We start from the raw sequence: 13,073 nt of genomic DNA, 5'->3' as shown, positions 1-13,073 counted from the left end.
GTACAGAAAACAAAAGGTATAATAATAATCAGGTCCAAATCATCACTGAAAGGAGAACCAAAGTTAACATTAAATATAGTTCAAGAGGTACAACTCTTAGGTGTTACAACTGACAACAGATTATCATGGTCAAAGAATCAGTGTGCTTGTCTTCTAATTGAAATATTGTCTTTCTGCTGGTTAAGGTAGGCTCTGAGTTGAGACTTTCTCTAGCTTAGACTCTGCTAGTTACAAGGCTGTCTTGTAGAACCTAGTGCTTAATTGTAACTACTAGCTTCAGGTGTAGTTTCGGGTTAGCCAAAGGTGTGAATTGTAGGAGCCGGACTATCAGTCACAAGGCTGATCAATTGAGGAGGTGTTCCGCTATAGACAAGCTTGTCTGTAGCGGTCTGTAGCAGCTCCCACCCATCATCAACAGAGACGTGACTGCTTAACTTTGGCTAAGTATCACTGTTATTCTTCACTACCTCTATGTCCTAATTACTCTCGTGTTGTGTCCATCATGTGCTTTACAATACCTGTTTACTCATCCCACAGATCGCCTAGAACCATTCATTGTCACAGGACCTGTAATTCCATTAACCTCACCTTTCCCCCACGGTCGTCAGAATCTCAGACCAGGGTGGCAGGTGGGCTTTGGAATTGCCAATTCACTGTGCAGAAGGCATCCTTCCGTTCACTGCACTTTCTGGCGTTGATGGAGACCTGGATCACTCCCATGAATTCGGCGACTCCAGCAGCCCTGTCCTCTGCCTTTCACTTCTCCCATTCTCCGAGACAGTCTGGCAGGGGTGGTGGCACAGGTTTGCTTTTGTCCAGAAAGTGGCGTTTCACTCCACTTGCTTTTTCTCATCTTTCAATGTCCTCCTTTGAGTACCATGCTGACACTCTTCTGAGTCTCTTCCCCATCGATGGAACCGTGCTTATACTCTTGGGTGACTTCAACCTGCCATCGGACAAACTGCAGTCATCCTGCCTGTTACCACTGCTGTCATCCTTCGGCCTCTCCCTCAACCAGACTCCTCCGACGCACAGCGCAGGCAACGCTTTGGACCTGATATTGACCAGACCTACCTCCGCACTGGATGTCACAGTAACTCCCCTTCACCGCTCTGATCACCACCTCCTATCTTTCTCACTCTTCCTACCTGCTGCTCCTGTCCATTCTACCCCTTCACGCTCCTCCTCTTGACACAACCTGCACTCCACTCCTTCCTCCTCTCACGTCTCAACTATCCTGACCACTCTTTCCCATCCTGATTCATTTTCTTCTCTCTCACTGGACACAGCTACAGATGCTTTCCTTTCTTCACTCTCATCTGCAATTAATTTTCTGTGTCCTCTCTCCTCCAGGCCAGCAAGATCTTCCCCACCTGCCCCCTGGCTGACAGGTGTCCTGCGCAGCAACTAGCAAGAACTAAGGAAGGCTGAGAGAAGGTGGCGGAAATCCCAGCTCGTCTCGGATCTTCACTCCTACCAATCTTTCCTTCCCAAGTTCTCACTCGAAGTTACTGCTGCAAAGTCATCTTTCTACAGAGGGAAACTGAAAGCATCAGCATCTGATCCACACAAGCTCTTCAGCATTTTCTCCTCTCTCCTCAACCCTCCTCCTCCCCCTCCACCCTCTTCTCTCACTCCTGAGGATTTTGTCACCTTCTTTGAGGAGAAGGTTGATAGAATCCGCCAGTCTTTTCCTTCTGTCCCCACTCCCTTCACTAGACCTCCTTCTCTCATTCTCAATCCCTTAAACTGTTTTTCTTCTCTTTCCACAGATGCTGTCCTTCAACTTATCAAATCCAGTAACCCAACAGAAACTGCTCTTATAGCAGTGACAGAGAAGCTCCAGGCAGCAAGATCAACCAGTCTGTCATCTGTTCTGATTCTTCTTGACCTCTCAGCAGCTTTTGACATGGTCAAATACACAATTCTTCTGGATGTCCTCACTAACCTTGGAATCACTGGCTCTGCGTGGAAGTGGTTCAAGTCCTATCTAGAGGATCACTCTTATCAGGTAACATGGAGAGGGTCCACATCCTCTCCATGCAGGCTCTCACTCAACTAATGCTTTCTTTCTCACCCTCTGACACACAGGTTTCCAGCCGGATCTTGGCATGTCTGTCTGACATCTCTTCATGGATGGCAGCTCACCACCTGAAGCTCAATCCTAATAAGACTGAGCCGCTATTCATCCCTGCAACTACAGGTCCTCATCATGATCTTGCCATCTCATTCGAGAACTCTCTGATTGTCCCGTCTGTAGAGGCAAGAAGTCTTGGTGTGGTTCTGGGTGGCCAGTTATTGTTCTCGACTCACATTGCGAACCTAACTCGTTTATGCAGATTTCTCCTGTACAACATCCGGAGGATCCGACACTTTCTCACTCGAGAGGCCACCCAGGTTCTAGTGCAGTCTCTTGTCATCTCAAGGCTTGACTACTGTAACTTGCTCTTGGCTGGTCTTCCAATGCAGGCAATCAGGATGCAAAACATCCAGAATGCAGCAGCACGACTCGTCTTCAATCTCCCAAAGTTCAGCCACGTCACCCCACTGCTGCGCTCCCTTCACTGGCTTCCTGTAGCTGCACGCATCAGATTTAAAACCCTAATGCTTGCCTACAAAGCCAAAAATGGACCAGCCTCTCCCTACTTGATGGCAATGGTGAAATCTCGAACTGTACCACGAGCCCTTCGAGTACAGCTCAGCTTGACCCACCATCCTTCAAGGCGCGCGGAAGGCAAGCATCAAGACTGTTCTCTGTGCTGGCACCCAGGTGGTGTAACGAACTCCCACTGGCTGTCCGTACAGCAGAGTCTCTCACTGTCTACAAATGCAGACTGAAGACCGTCTCTTTATACAGCACTTAAATGAGCACTGAGTTAAGTATTGATTGTAATGTATTGTACAGCACTTATGTATTGTATTGTATTGCACTGCTCTGTGTTTAACTTTTTCTCTAGGTGGGATAAGAGCGTCTGCTAAATGATGTAAATGTAAATGTAAATGTCTAAACATATTGAGAACATAATTAAAAAAATGAAATACTTATGATCAAAAATATCCAGCAGATCTTTTTAATCAACTGGAGCAAGTAAAAGGTAGAGAAACTGATATAAAAAGATATACGACAAAAAATGATTTCAAATTACCCAGAGCAGGAACGAACTACGTGTGTCGAACAGTGATTTATAGAGCTATAAAGGAGTGGAATTCCCTACCGGTCTCGCTTAAAATTGAGGGTATAATAATGTTTAAAAAACTGATAATAAAACACTATTCAACAAATTTAGAGATCAGTTAAGTAGATTTTTGTAGGTCCTCGACAGCTGGAAGAACACTGTGGTGGATTGGGCAGGAATGTAGATATTTACCAGAATATAGTCACTACAATTTTTGTAAATATACACATGATATTTTCTTCAGTGTGATTTTTCAGTTTTCAGTAGTCTTTCTTATGTTATGTTATGGTTACATTGTCTACTTTGGTTTTTTTTTTTTTTTTTCTTCTCTCAGCTTCTTGATTTTTCACTCTTGTGTTTTGTATGACTTGTACTGTTAATTGTTACCGCACTGTTTTTGTTATGTATGATACGTCTACTGGACCCCAGGAAGAATAGCGGCTATCACAATAGCAGCAAATGGGGATCCTAAAAATAAAGAAAAATAAAAATTAAAAATAAACCCCCCAAAATTCTGATGTCCACAAGATTAATTAGGAGGTCCTGGACCCCCCCCAGGACCTCCTGTGTTTGTACTTTGGTCTTCTCAAATTACCTGGTTCTTCTCAGAATATGTCTAAAATAAGCACTTCAGTTTGGTTGTCTGGGCTTTGAGTGAGAAATGAGGCTTGATTCTCATACTTGATCTCTTCACCTGGTGCTTTATCATATGACAAAGTGGATCTTTTGTAACTTATCCTTTAGACCAGTCCTTATAATGTGATGGTAAGTTATGACATTTGCATTGTCACTGGGAAGAGCTTATGTGCTGTTCAGCCTTATTCTGTGCAGTTTACTGTGGGCATTTTATAGATTTCCACTCAGTGAGTTTGTGGTATGCATAGTTTTATTCAGAGTATGTGCAATTTCAGTACTCAGAAGATGCACAAGAGTCAAAGCAAAGGTAAAAATCGTAATGTAGTATCAGAGCCACTTTAAAAGCAAAACACTAGAGGGCACCAGCAAGTGAGTCCTCAATGAATGGGGGTGAATAGAGCTAAACAGCTTAAATGTATTCCATTAAAAAAATCAAAGAAAATTTACCAGTAACTTTTTGTTTTTTTGCAGCAAACAGGTTTTGGCCAGTAGAACATTAGCATTAGTGCTACTTAGTGCTGATTGGTTAGTATTACTGCAACTGAGTGCGTATTGGTTAGCATTGTTGCTAGTGAGTGCTGATTGGTTGGCATTATTGCTATTGCGTGCTGATTGGTTGGTGAGCTGATCACCTTATTGACTGAGTGAAGCAGTTTGCGCTCACCTACATCATGAATGTACAGGAGGCACTTTTAGAAACTGGAGTTCAAATGACAACATTAAAATATTTTCTGCAATTTTTTTGTTTAGAAAAAGAATTATTTTTTTCTGTCTAACGATGATTAAGCTTTTACAAACGACTAATTTATACAAATGGAATCTATTAAATTTGGACTCACTCAAGGGCGCCCTCTAGTGTCTGATAAACCCAAAGGACATTTCAGAGAAGCAATTCTCCTCATTAGACATTCTCTGTGGCATTTCTATCATATAAGTGAAAGTCCCTTTACCCAAAATGACAAAGCAGGTTAAATGATTTCACAGCTGGTTAATCAGCACTGAATATTGATAACTGATTCAGTAGTTAATCAAAACAGTAAAAGCCACAGTAAGACAAGCCTCCTAGTAATTTTATCACTTGGCCTTTCCATCTTTCACATGGGGAAGAGGAGGAAGCCGCTAAAACTAGTGCGGAAGTACGAATCATCCCAGACCACGTAGTTTGCTGGCAGGCGGGTGTACACCTGATCTTCCGCTGCCAAAACCAGAGTGACTCCACTCGAGACATGCTTAGCATAGCCGTCAATGCTGTTTTCACCCAAATGCAGCAGATGCTGCCCGTTTTTGTACAGATTCAGTCCTATATTTTTCTTGTTGTTGTCATACACACCAGCTGTGAAGCGAATATAGTAGACCCCTCTGAATGGAGCTGTAAAGATCCCTGCAGCAAGAGAGACACACAGGTTAAGGCAGCATGACTGGAACCATAATACAGGTGTTTCCCGATAATTATCAAGGTCTGAAATGATCTGATCAGGGGATTTTAGAGCAGAGGAAATGATAACAGTGGAATAAAAACCAAAACCTTCAGTTTGGTTGCATGTGATGTGAGCCATGTTCTTTTTTCATTAGGCATAAGACATGTTGCCAATTATAACTCACAGCCAGAAAACTGTGTGGCGGTGCAGTGGGTAGCACTGTCGCCTCACAGCAAGAAGGGTCTGGGTTCGATTCCCCAGCCGGGCAACCAAGGTCCTCTCTGTTTGCATGTTCTCCCAGTGGGTTTCCTCCCCCAGTCTAAAGACATACCAACTCACCATATAGTGTGTACAGAACTGGCTTAGTATGCTCTGTCCTTACTGTTCATGGTTTGCATATGCTCGCACCAAACTGTGTAGATACTAGCTGGGCCAGTTTTGAAAGCAGGTTTTTCCAACTCTTCAGCAGTTAAACTGTACGAGGCCTTCATTGTTCTATTTAGTACATCATAATGAGCCACACGTTTTCAGTGGGGGAAGTTCTGGACTGCACAAAGGCCCTCTCTGATTACGCAGCCATGCTGTTGTAACATGTGCAGAACATTTTTGCCTTGTTGTCCCCGTCATGTTGAAATAAACATGGACGTCCCTGAATGGGACACTGTCTACAAGGTAGCATATGTTGCTCTAAATCAACTGTATATCTTCTAGCATTGTTTTTGCTCTCACAGATGAGCAAATTACCCACTTTATGCTGGTAACAATCTGGATGATCCTTTTCTTCTTTGGTCTGGACAACATGACGTCCATTATTTTCATGAACCTTCTGACTCATCAGACCCCAATAGACATTTCCACTGTGCATCAGACCATTTCTTTTAGATTGTTTATGGTAATAATGGACATCCTGTTCTCTGGGCCAAAGAAGAACAGGACCATCCAGATTGTCATACGGTCCCAGCTATTTTGCAACTAAGGTTTGTAGAATCACAGCTATCAACACGGTTACTATGATAGTTATTACATCATTGGTATTCACTGTATCATATTGTGTTTTGACCTATTAGATACATTAAATTAATCAGTGTGCATTTTGATTACTCCCTTTTATTGTTTGCGTTCATTTTGTAACTGTACCTGTAGATGGGTTGTAGGCATTCCCAATGTTTGTTAGGACATTTTTGTAGACCAGAGAAGTCTCAGCATCAATTGGGCCTCTCAGTCCTGCAGGCAGGCCTAAAGCAGCTGAGAAAGCCACCTTCCCTATAATATAAGAATACAAAGAGTTAAAACCACCAAGTGTCTAAACCAGTGTAATTCATTGCTTTAGAAACTGGAATCATCTATGGATCAAGCAGAGTGCTTACAAAAGGGAAAATGATATGCAAAAGTCTGGGCACCCTTATCAACATGTGATATTTTGTTGATTTGAAGTGAAAAGAAGTAAAGACAACCTCTGCAGCAAAAAAAAAGAACACAATAAGCAAAAATCCAAAGCTGAAGCAGAAAAGAGGCTGGCTTCTGCATTCTGGACAATGATCCAAAACATACCTCAAAATCCACTATGAATTACTTCAAAATACACAGGCTTTTGGGCTGGCTCCCCTGACCTCAACATCATTGAAAATCTGTGGGTAGATCTTAAATATGCCGTGCCTGTGTTCTGTAAAGAAGGGTGGGTGAAATTTCCTCTAAAACAAGATCAGAAAGACCCCTAACTGGCTACAAAAAGCTGTGATATCTTCCAAAAGAGGTGTAACTGAGGACTGAATTAGTGGGGTGTCCTAACCACATGCCACAATTACAATTTTATTTTATTTCTTTAACTTTAACAAATAAAACCTGTAACTTTTGCACACAACTGTATGTGGAAACTACTTTGAGAACAGCTCTTGCTTGGTTCACGTTTGGACACAATCGATATTAGCTGAGGAAGCATGAATTTGCATTTACCTGCACTCTTGGTCTTCAGTGTGTGCAGATCAGTCTTCATGGCCGAGACCGCGCTCGCTTGTGCTTGGAACAAACAAAAGCAAAGCCTTTTAAGATCTTCAACATCTCTAGATGCTAAAACAGAGTCTGGCTGCATGTTGTCCTCAGAAAGTAATCAGCCCAAGATACAGCGGCCCTGCTTTCCGTAATGATGCTATTTTCCATCTCTTAATCAAACAGCCACAACCACAGCAGACATGAGAGCCTCTTTAGCACGAAAGCAATGCAGGCAGAGGATTTAACTTCACGAGGATCTACTGTCTACATCACAAGCTATAAGATGCAGGCCAGGATAAGGAGTATTGGGAAATAGCCTTATCCTTCCTAACAAGCTAGTAGGCTGCTTGGAGCATCGCACAGGAGAATATGCTGTAAATGGTTCTAAATAGCACCAATAAGGGTTTTTCTACTGCTATAAGCTTGACATTGAACCCTGTAATCATGCAAAGTGTTCTTTGAGTGTTCATGATTCTATATAGAACCATTTTCTTTACTAAAGAACCCTTGAAGAACCAGCATTTTTAAGAATGTAGGAGATTCAGGTCCACACTGCTTTCAAAACAGCTCTTCGCAACGTCTTTGTGTTTCAGCACAAGTGATATTAACTGAGCATGAATTTACCTGCACTCGCGTTCTTCAGTTGTTCCAGTTCCCTCTTCGTGGCTGAGAGCTCAACTGCTTGTTCTTAGAAAAAAAAAAACAAAGCCTTTAAGATCCTCAATATCTGAGTGAGTGACACTTTGAGATTTTATTGATGGGTTCTCACAAGATCTCAGCAACTTCTAGTGTGCCACATCATGTTTTTACAGTTTTATAGTACAGTACTTATGCTTCTGGATGTAACTGCTGCATTTGATACTATAGGCCATAGAATACTTCTAAATCAGCTTGAAAACTTGGTTGGTCTAAATGGAACTGTGTTAAACTGGTTCTCTACATATTTAACTGGAAGACAGTATTTTGTAAACATGATGAACAAATGTCAGATAAGCATGATATTTGCTGTGGTGTACCACAAGGCTCTGTACTAGGTCCACTTCGGTTTTCTTTGTATACGCTGCCACTGTGTCAGATTATTAGGAAGCATGGCATCAATTTTCATAGTTATGCAGATAATACACTATACTGCTATATATATGTTTATTTATATAATTATATAAACATAAATATGTTTATTTTATATAATGTTAGTTCAGTAGATAAGCTTGCTATATGTCTGTCCAGCATAGTTAGCTGGATGAATAGCAATTCTCTAAAGCTTAATGAAGAAAAGACAGAAATATTTATGATTGGTAGTGAAGCAAAGAGGAAAAAGGTGTATGAAAGACTGGCTCTACAAATAAAAACTGAAGTTAGGAATGTTGGTGTAACTCTAGACTCTAGATTTAACTTTTAAAGCACATACTAATAATATTACCAAAAGCTGTTTTTTTTTTTCATCATTTAAGGAATATAGCACGAGTTCGACCTTATCTCTGTCTGCAACATGCTAAGAAATTGATCCATGCTTTTGTGTTTTCTCGACTTGACTACTGTAATGCTTTGTTCATAGGACTTCCTGCGAGTACAACCAACAAATTACAACTTGTGCAAAATGCAGCAGCAAGAATATTAACACAGACTAGAAAACAGGATCATATTAGACCGGTTTTAGCATCGCTGCACTGGCTGCCTGTCTCTTTTAGAATTGACTGTAAAATTTTACTACTAGTTTTTAAATCTCTTAATGGTTTCAGCACCTTCATACATTTCCAAGTGCTGATAGATGATGTTCCTAATTGAGCTATAAGATCATCCAGTGCTGCTGCTCCATATTCCACATATGAAACTTATGAGCGGAGAGGCAGCGTTTTGTTTTTATACACCAAAGATCTGGAACACATTACCAGTAAATATTCGTCCGACTCCTTCTTTCAATGTTTTTAAAAAACAGTGAAAAACTTATTTCTTTATTTTAGCATTTAGTTTTTTATTGTTTCCTTTTATGTTCTTGTTAGTTGCATTTTGTTATTGTTTTTCTTTCTTTTTATTTACACTTTTATCCTGTGCTTTTTAATTGCATTTATTAATAGATCCATTTTTTTCTGCTATGTATTGTTTGTTTCTTATATCTTTTTTATTCTTGATTATCTTTTCTTCCTCTGTTGTTTTTACTTTGTACTGTGAAGCACTCTGAGCTGCATTTTTAAAGTATGAAAAGTGCTATATAAATAAACATTATTATTATTATTATTATTATTATTATTATTATTCTTCATCACATGATGTAAGTTCTTGAAGTTCTTTCTTAAAGGGATAGTTCAACAAAAAATTACATTTCCAGTTTTCCATTTCCAATTCAGATGTGGTCGTTCAACCAAGACACAGTGTACAAATTGTGCTTCTTTAGTTTCGCACTGAAGCTAGGATGCTAATGTTGCGAAAAAACACTAGAGATCAATAGTCACCCAAATGTTTTCTGTAAATACATCCCCAAAACTTCTCTCAACCTGCTCAAATCACTTTCAGGTCTTCATTAAGGTAACGCAGTTCTGTTGATGTGATTTAGGACCCAGTTTGAAGTGATTTCAAATTAAAACCATGTGTTTTTTTTGTTTGTTTTGCTGAACTACTCCTTTAAGAACATGTAGAGCAGCCAATGTTTTTGACCAGAAAGCTGTTAATAACTTGTAAGTTATGTGGAAGATCTCTTACCTTCATTCTCTTTCGTCAAACTCTCCATCTGTCTCCTCAAACCTGTTTTGATTAAAATAGCCAAAATATAAGTGATTACAATTTCACTTTAAAATTGTTGTAATGTTATTTTTTATTTACCCCAGTTGACTCCAAGTCTGTTCATCCCATTGTGTCCCTGCTATCACAAAATAGCTACTAATGAAGATAAAGAGCCCCAACAGTGTCTTTACTGTATCAAGCCTTCTATAGAATGCAGCACAAATCACCAGCTCACCAGATCTTTAAGCTGCTTCAGTTCAGCAGAGTGACCCAGTGAGTTCCCTGAAACTTCGGTGTCCTGCAGGCTGTTTTGCAACAGCATCATCAGAGCAAAAACAACAACAGCGGTTCTCTCCATCAGCATGGTTACTCACTTTCTTCTCTCTCAATGTCTGACTGTATCTTACTGATACAGGACTGATATACATACAGCAACAGAGCAGCTGTATAAGGAGATGATGGAGGGGCGGGGTGAGGGGTGGGGCCACGGGGCACTGGCTCCAGTGAGTTCTGATTGGGCTCTTTAAAATAAAAAAAAAATCCCACCCAATTCCATCTTGGTTTGAAGTGACCCCTAACCCAACCCTAACCCAACCCTAACCCAACCCTAACTCAACCCTAACCCAACCCTAACCCTTGCTCAGTCTGAACTATGAGAGGGTGCAGCTATGTGGATGGGCCGTCCAAAAGGGGAGGGGGGCTTTCAGGGCTGCTGCCAATAGGGGGCCCCAAGAAGCTGAGCATTGATTTCATGATATATACACAGTGTAGTATACTGTACATTGAAGTATACAGTGAATTGAACACAGTTAGGTTTCATTATACAACTCCAATTCCAAAAAACCCAGGACGCTGTGTAAAATGTAAATAAAAACAGAATGCAATGACTTGCATCTCATAGACCCATATTTTGTTCACAATAGAACATAGAACACATTTCAGATGTGAGACATTTTACCATTTAATGAAAAATATTAACTCATTCAGAACTTGATGGCAGCCACGCTTCTCAAAAAAGTTGAGACAGGGGCATGACAGTGTCCTAATTGTGTTTCTTTAGTTTCACACTGAAGCTAGGATGCTAATGTTGCTAAAAAAAAAAAGAAAAAAACACTAGATGCCAATTGTCACCCAAATCTTCTCTGTAATTACATCCCCCAAAACTTCTCCAAACCTGCTCAAATCATTTTCAGGTCTTCATTAAGTTTGCGCAGTTCCAAAAAAGTTGGCACAGGGCCATGTCTACCATTGTGTAGCATCCCCTCTTCTTTTAACAACAGTCTGTAAACGTCCGGGAAGTGAGGAGACCAGTTGCTGGAGGTTTGGGACAGGAATGTTGTCCCATTTTGGTCTTAACTTGCATTTGTGGATTGCACGGCAAACTGTGTTCACAGACAGTGATTTCTGGAAGTGTTCCTGAGCCCATGCAGTGATTTCCAGTGGAGAATCACGCCTGTTTTCAATACAGTGCTGCCTGAGGACCCGAAGGTCATGAGCATCCGATATTGACAGACGGCCTTGTCCCTTGCGTACAGGGACTTCTCCAGATTCTCTGAATCTTTTGATGATATTATGTACTGTAGATGGTGGGATATCCAAAGTCTTCGCAATTTTACGATGAAGAAACTGTTTCACAATTTTAAGACAATTTTTTTGTTGTCCCAAGTTTTTTGAGATACATTGCTGGGGTTGTATATATATGCATGATCTCATAAATGTTTTCTATAGTCTATGTAACACAGTCCACTATATTCACAAAAATGATGACCACAGATGGAAAAAACAGCCACTAAGTGCTGAGTCTAATCAGGTGAAACAAAAACTCACTTGGTAGGGATGTTAATAGACACCAGTCTGCACAACTATTCGGTTGTAGAGTCCACCTCTATTTGTGAACTCCGCAGTTTGCTGGGAATGACTGACATTCAAAAACACTCTTACACTCATTTCAGCAAGAAGCTAAGAAATACCTTCTATAGAAACACAAGATCTGATTGTAAATTAATGCATAAGGCTCAGTTTATTTAATATTAAAATGCAGCCATACAGCATACATTTTCATTTACTTTTATATAGATTACACTGTTGTTTCTTTTATTTATTTATTTATTTTTATTTATTATTTATTTTATGTCTTCTAAGAAAGTCTGAAGCCAGTCCCTTCATTAAAGGACACCATTACAAAAAATAAAACTACAAAAATAACACAAATAAATGTTGATATGTTAATTCTGTATAGAAAATGTATTTTATTGTGATGTATCATTAATCATTACTCCTACTATATAGATATATATATATATATATATACACTCTTCTGCATATTTTAATGCACAACTACTGATTATTTGATTATTTGCTGAATTTAACATATTGGAAAAAATGTGACCTGTGTGAAATTATAACACATTTTGTATTTTGTGTTTTTTTTAACTCATGGGCATGAAAGTGTTCAGAAAATGTGATACTTAAGTGCACAAAAACACAACTACATAACTAGCGCAAAATCCTTGTTCTTATTTATTTTAGCTATTTACTTTCAAGATCCACTCAGACCGTCTCGGGTGGGTACTAGGAACACGAAGTAGAAAGTACATGGAGCTGAAACAGACACTATTCTCAAAGCATTCACACCTGCATTCTCCTGCTGCATCTTCACCAATTCCGTCTTCAGCTCCTCTAATGTGGTTCCTTGCTGATTAACCAGGTCTTTCAGACTCTTCAGTTCGGCAGAGATGTCTCGTTGGATAAATAGGCTGGACAAACTTTCAGTCTCCTGTGGCTGAGTGTCCCCAAAACTGTCCTGCAAGAGCCACAAGAGCAGCAGAGAAACGACAGCTCGAGTCATTTTTGTCGAAAATCAAACGGTCCTTCAGGCTGAGTGTCTCTCTCTGTGCAGTGCTTATTATTTGCCGTAGCAAAGTTCAGTGTTGATGGACTTTTGTTTTTTTGCACCTGGTTTGTTTGCTAAAGTCTGCACCAAAGTTAGATTTTTTGTGACATTGTACGTTTTTCATTTGGTTTGTTTGGTTTTATGTTGCAACAACTAAAGTGAAATAAATACATAAATACATAAAATTGGTCATAAGTGTGGTTGGGAGATAATCGCTCAGTTATTTTCATGTTTGCCTTTATT

General features: G+C 40.1%; 1 protein-coding gene across 2 annotated transcripts; it reads right to left on the bottom strand.

Moving 5' to 3' along the window:
• Positions 1-4,044: 4,044 nt before the first annotated feature.
• On the bottom strand, positions 4,045-12,863 carry LOC118814440 (complement C1q-like protein 2). 2 transcript variants are annotated; one of them, XM_036580050.1, is made up of 6 exons: positions 12,572-12,862; positions 9,917-9,958; positions 7,844-7,906; positions 7,184-7,246; positions 6,368-6,493; positions 4,045-5,193 (listed from the first exon to the last, which is right to left on the bottom strand). In XM_036580050.1, exons 1-6 carry the CDS (start codon positions 12,783-12,785, stop codon positions 4,907-4,909), a joined length of 795 nt encoding a protein of 264 aa, XP_036435943.1. In that variant the 5' UTR covers positions 12,786-12,862; the 3' UTR covers positions 4,045-4,906. The 2 variants fall into 2 exon arrangements, with proteins under 2 accessions (XP_036435943.1, XP_036435944.1); XM_036580051.1 differs by lacking the exon at positions 9,917-9,958 and having other exon boundaries at positions 12,572-12,863.
• Positions 12,864-13,073: the final 210 nt, after the last annotated feature.

This window comes from Colossoma macropomum, unplaced genomic scaffold (genome assembly GCF_904425465.1).
Source record: "Colossoma macropomum unplaced genomic scaffold, Colossoma_macropomum, whole genome shotgun sequence".
NCBI classification, from domain to species: domain Eukaryota; kingdom Metazoa; phylum Chordata; class Actinopteri; order Characiformes; family Serrasalmidae; genus Colossoma; species Colossoma macropomum.
The sequence above is the reverse complement of the archived record's forward strand: the minus strand, read 5'-3'. Positions and strand labels throughout refer to the sequence as shown.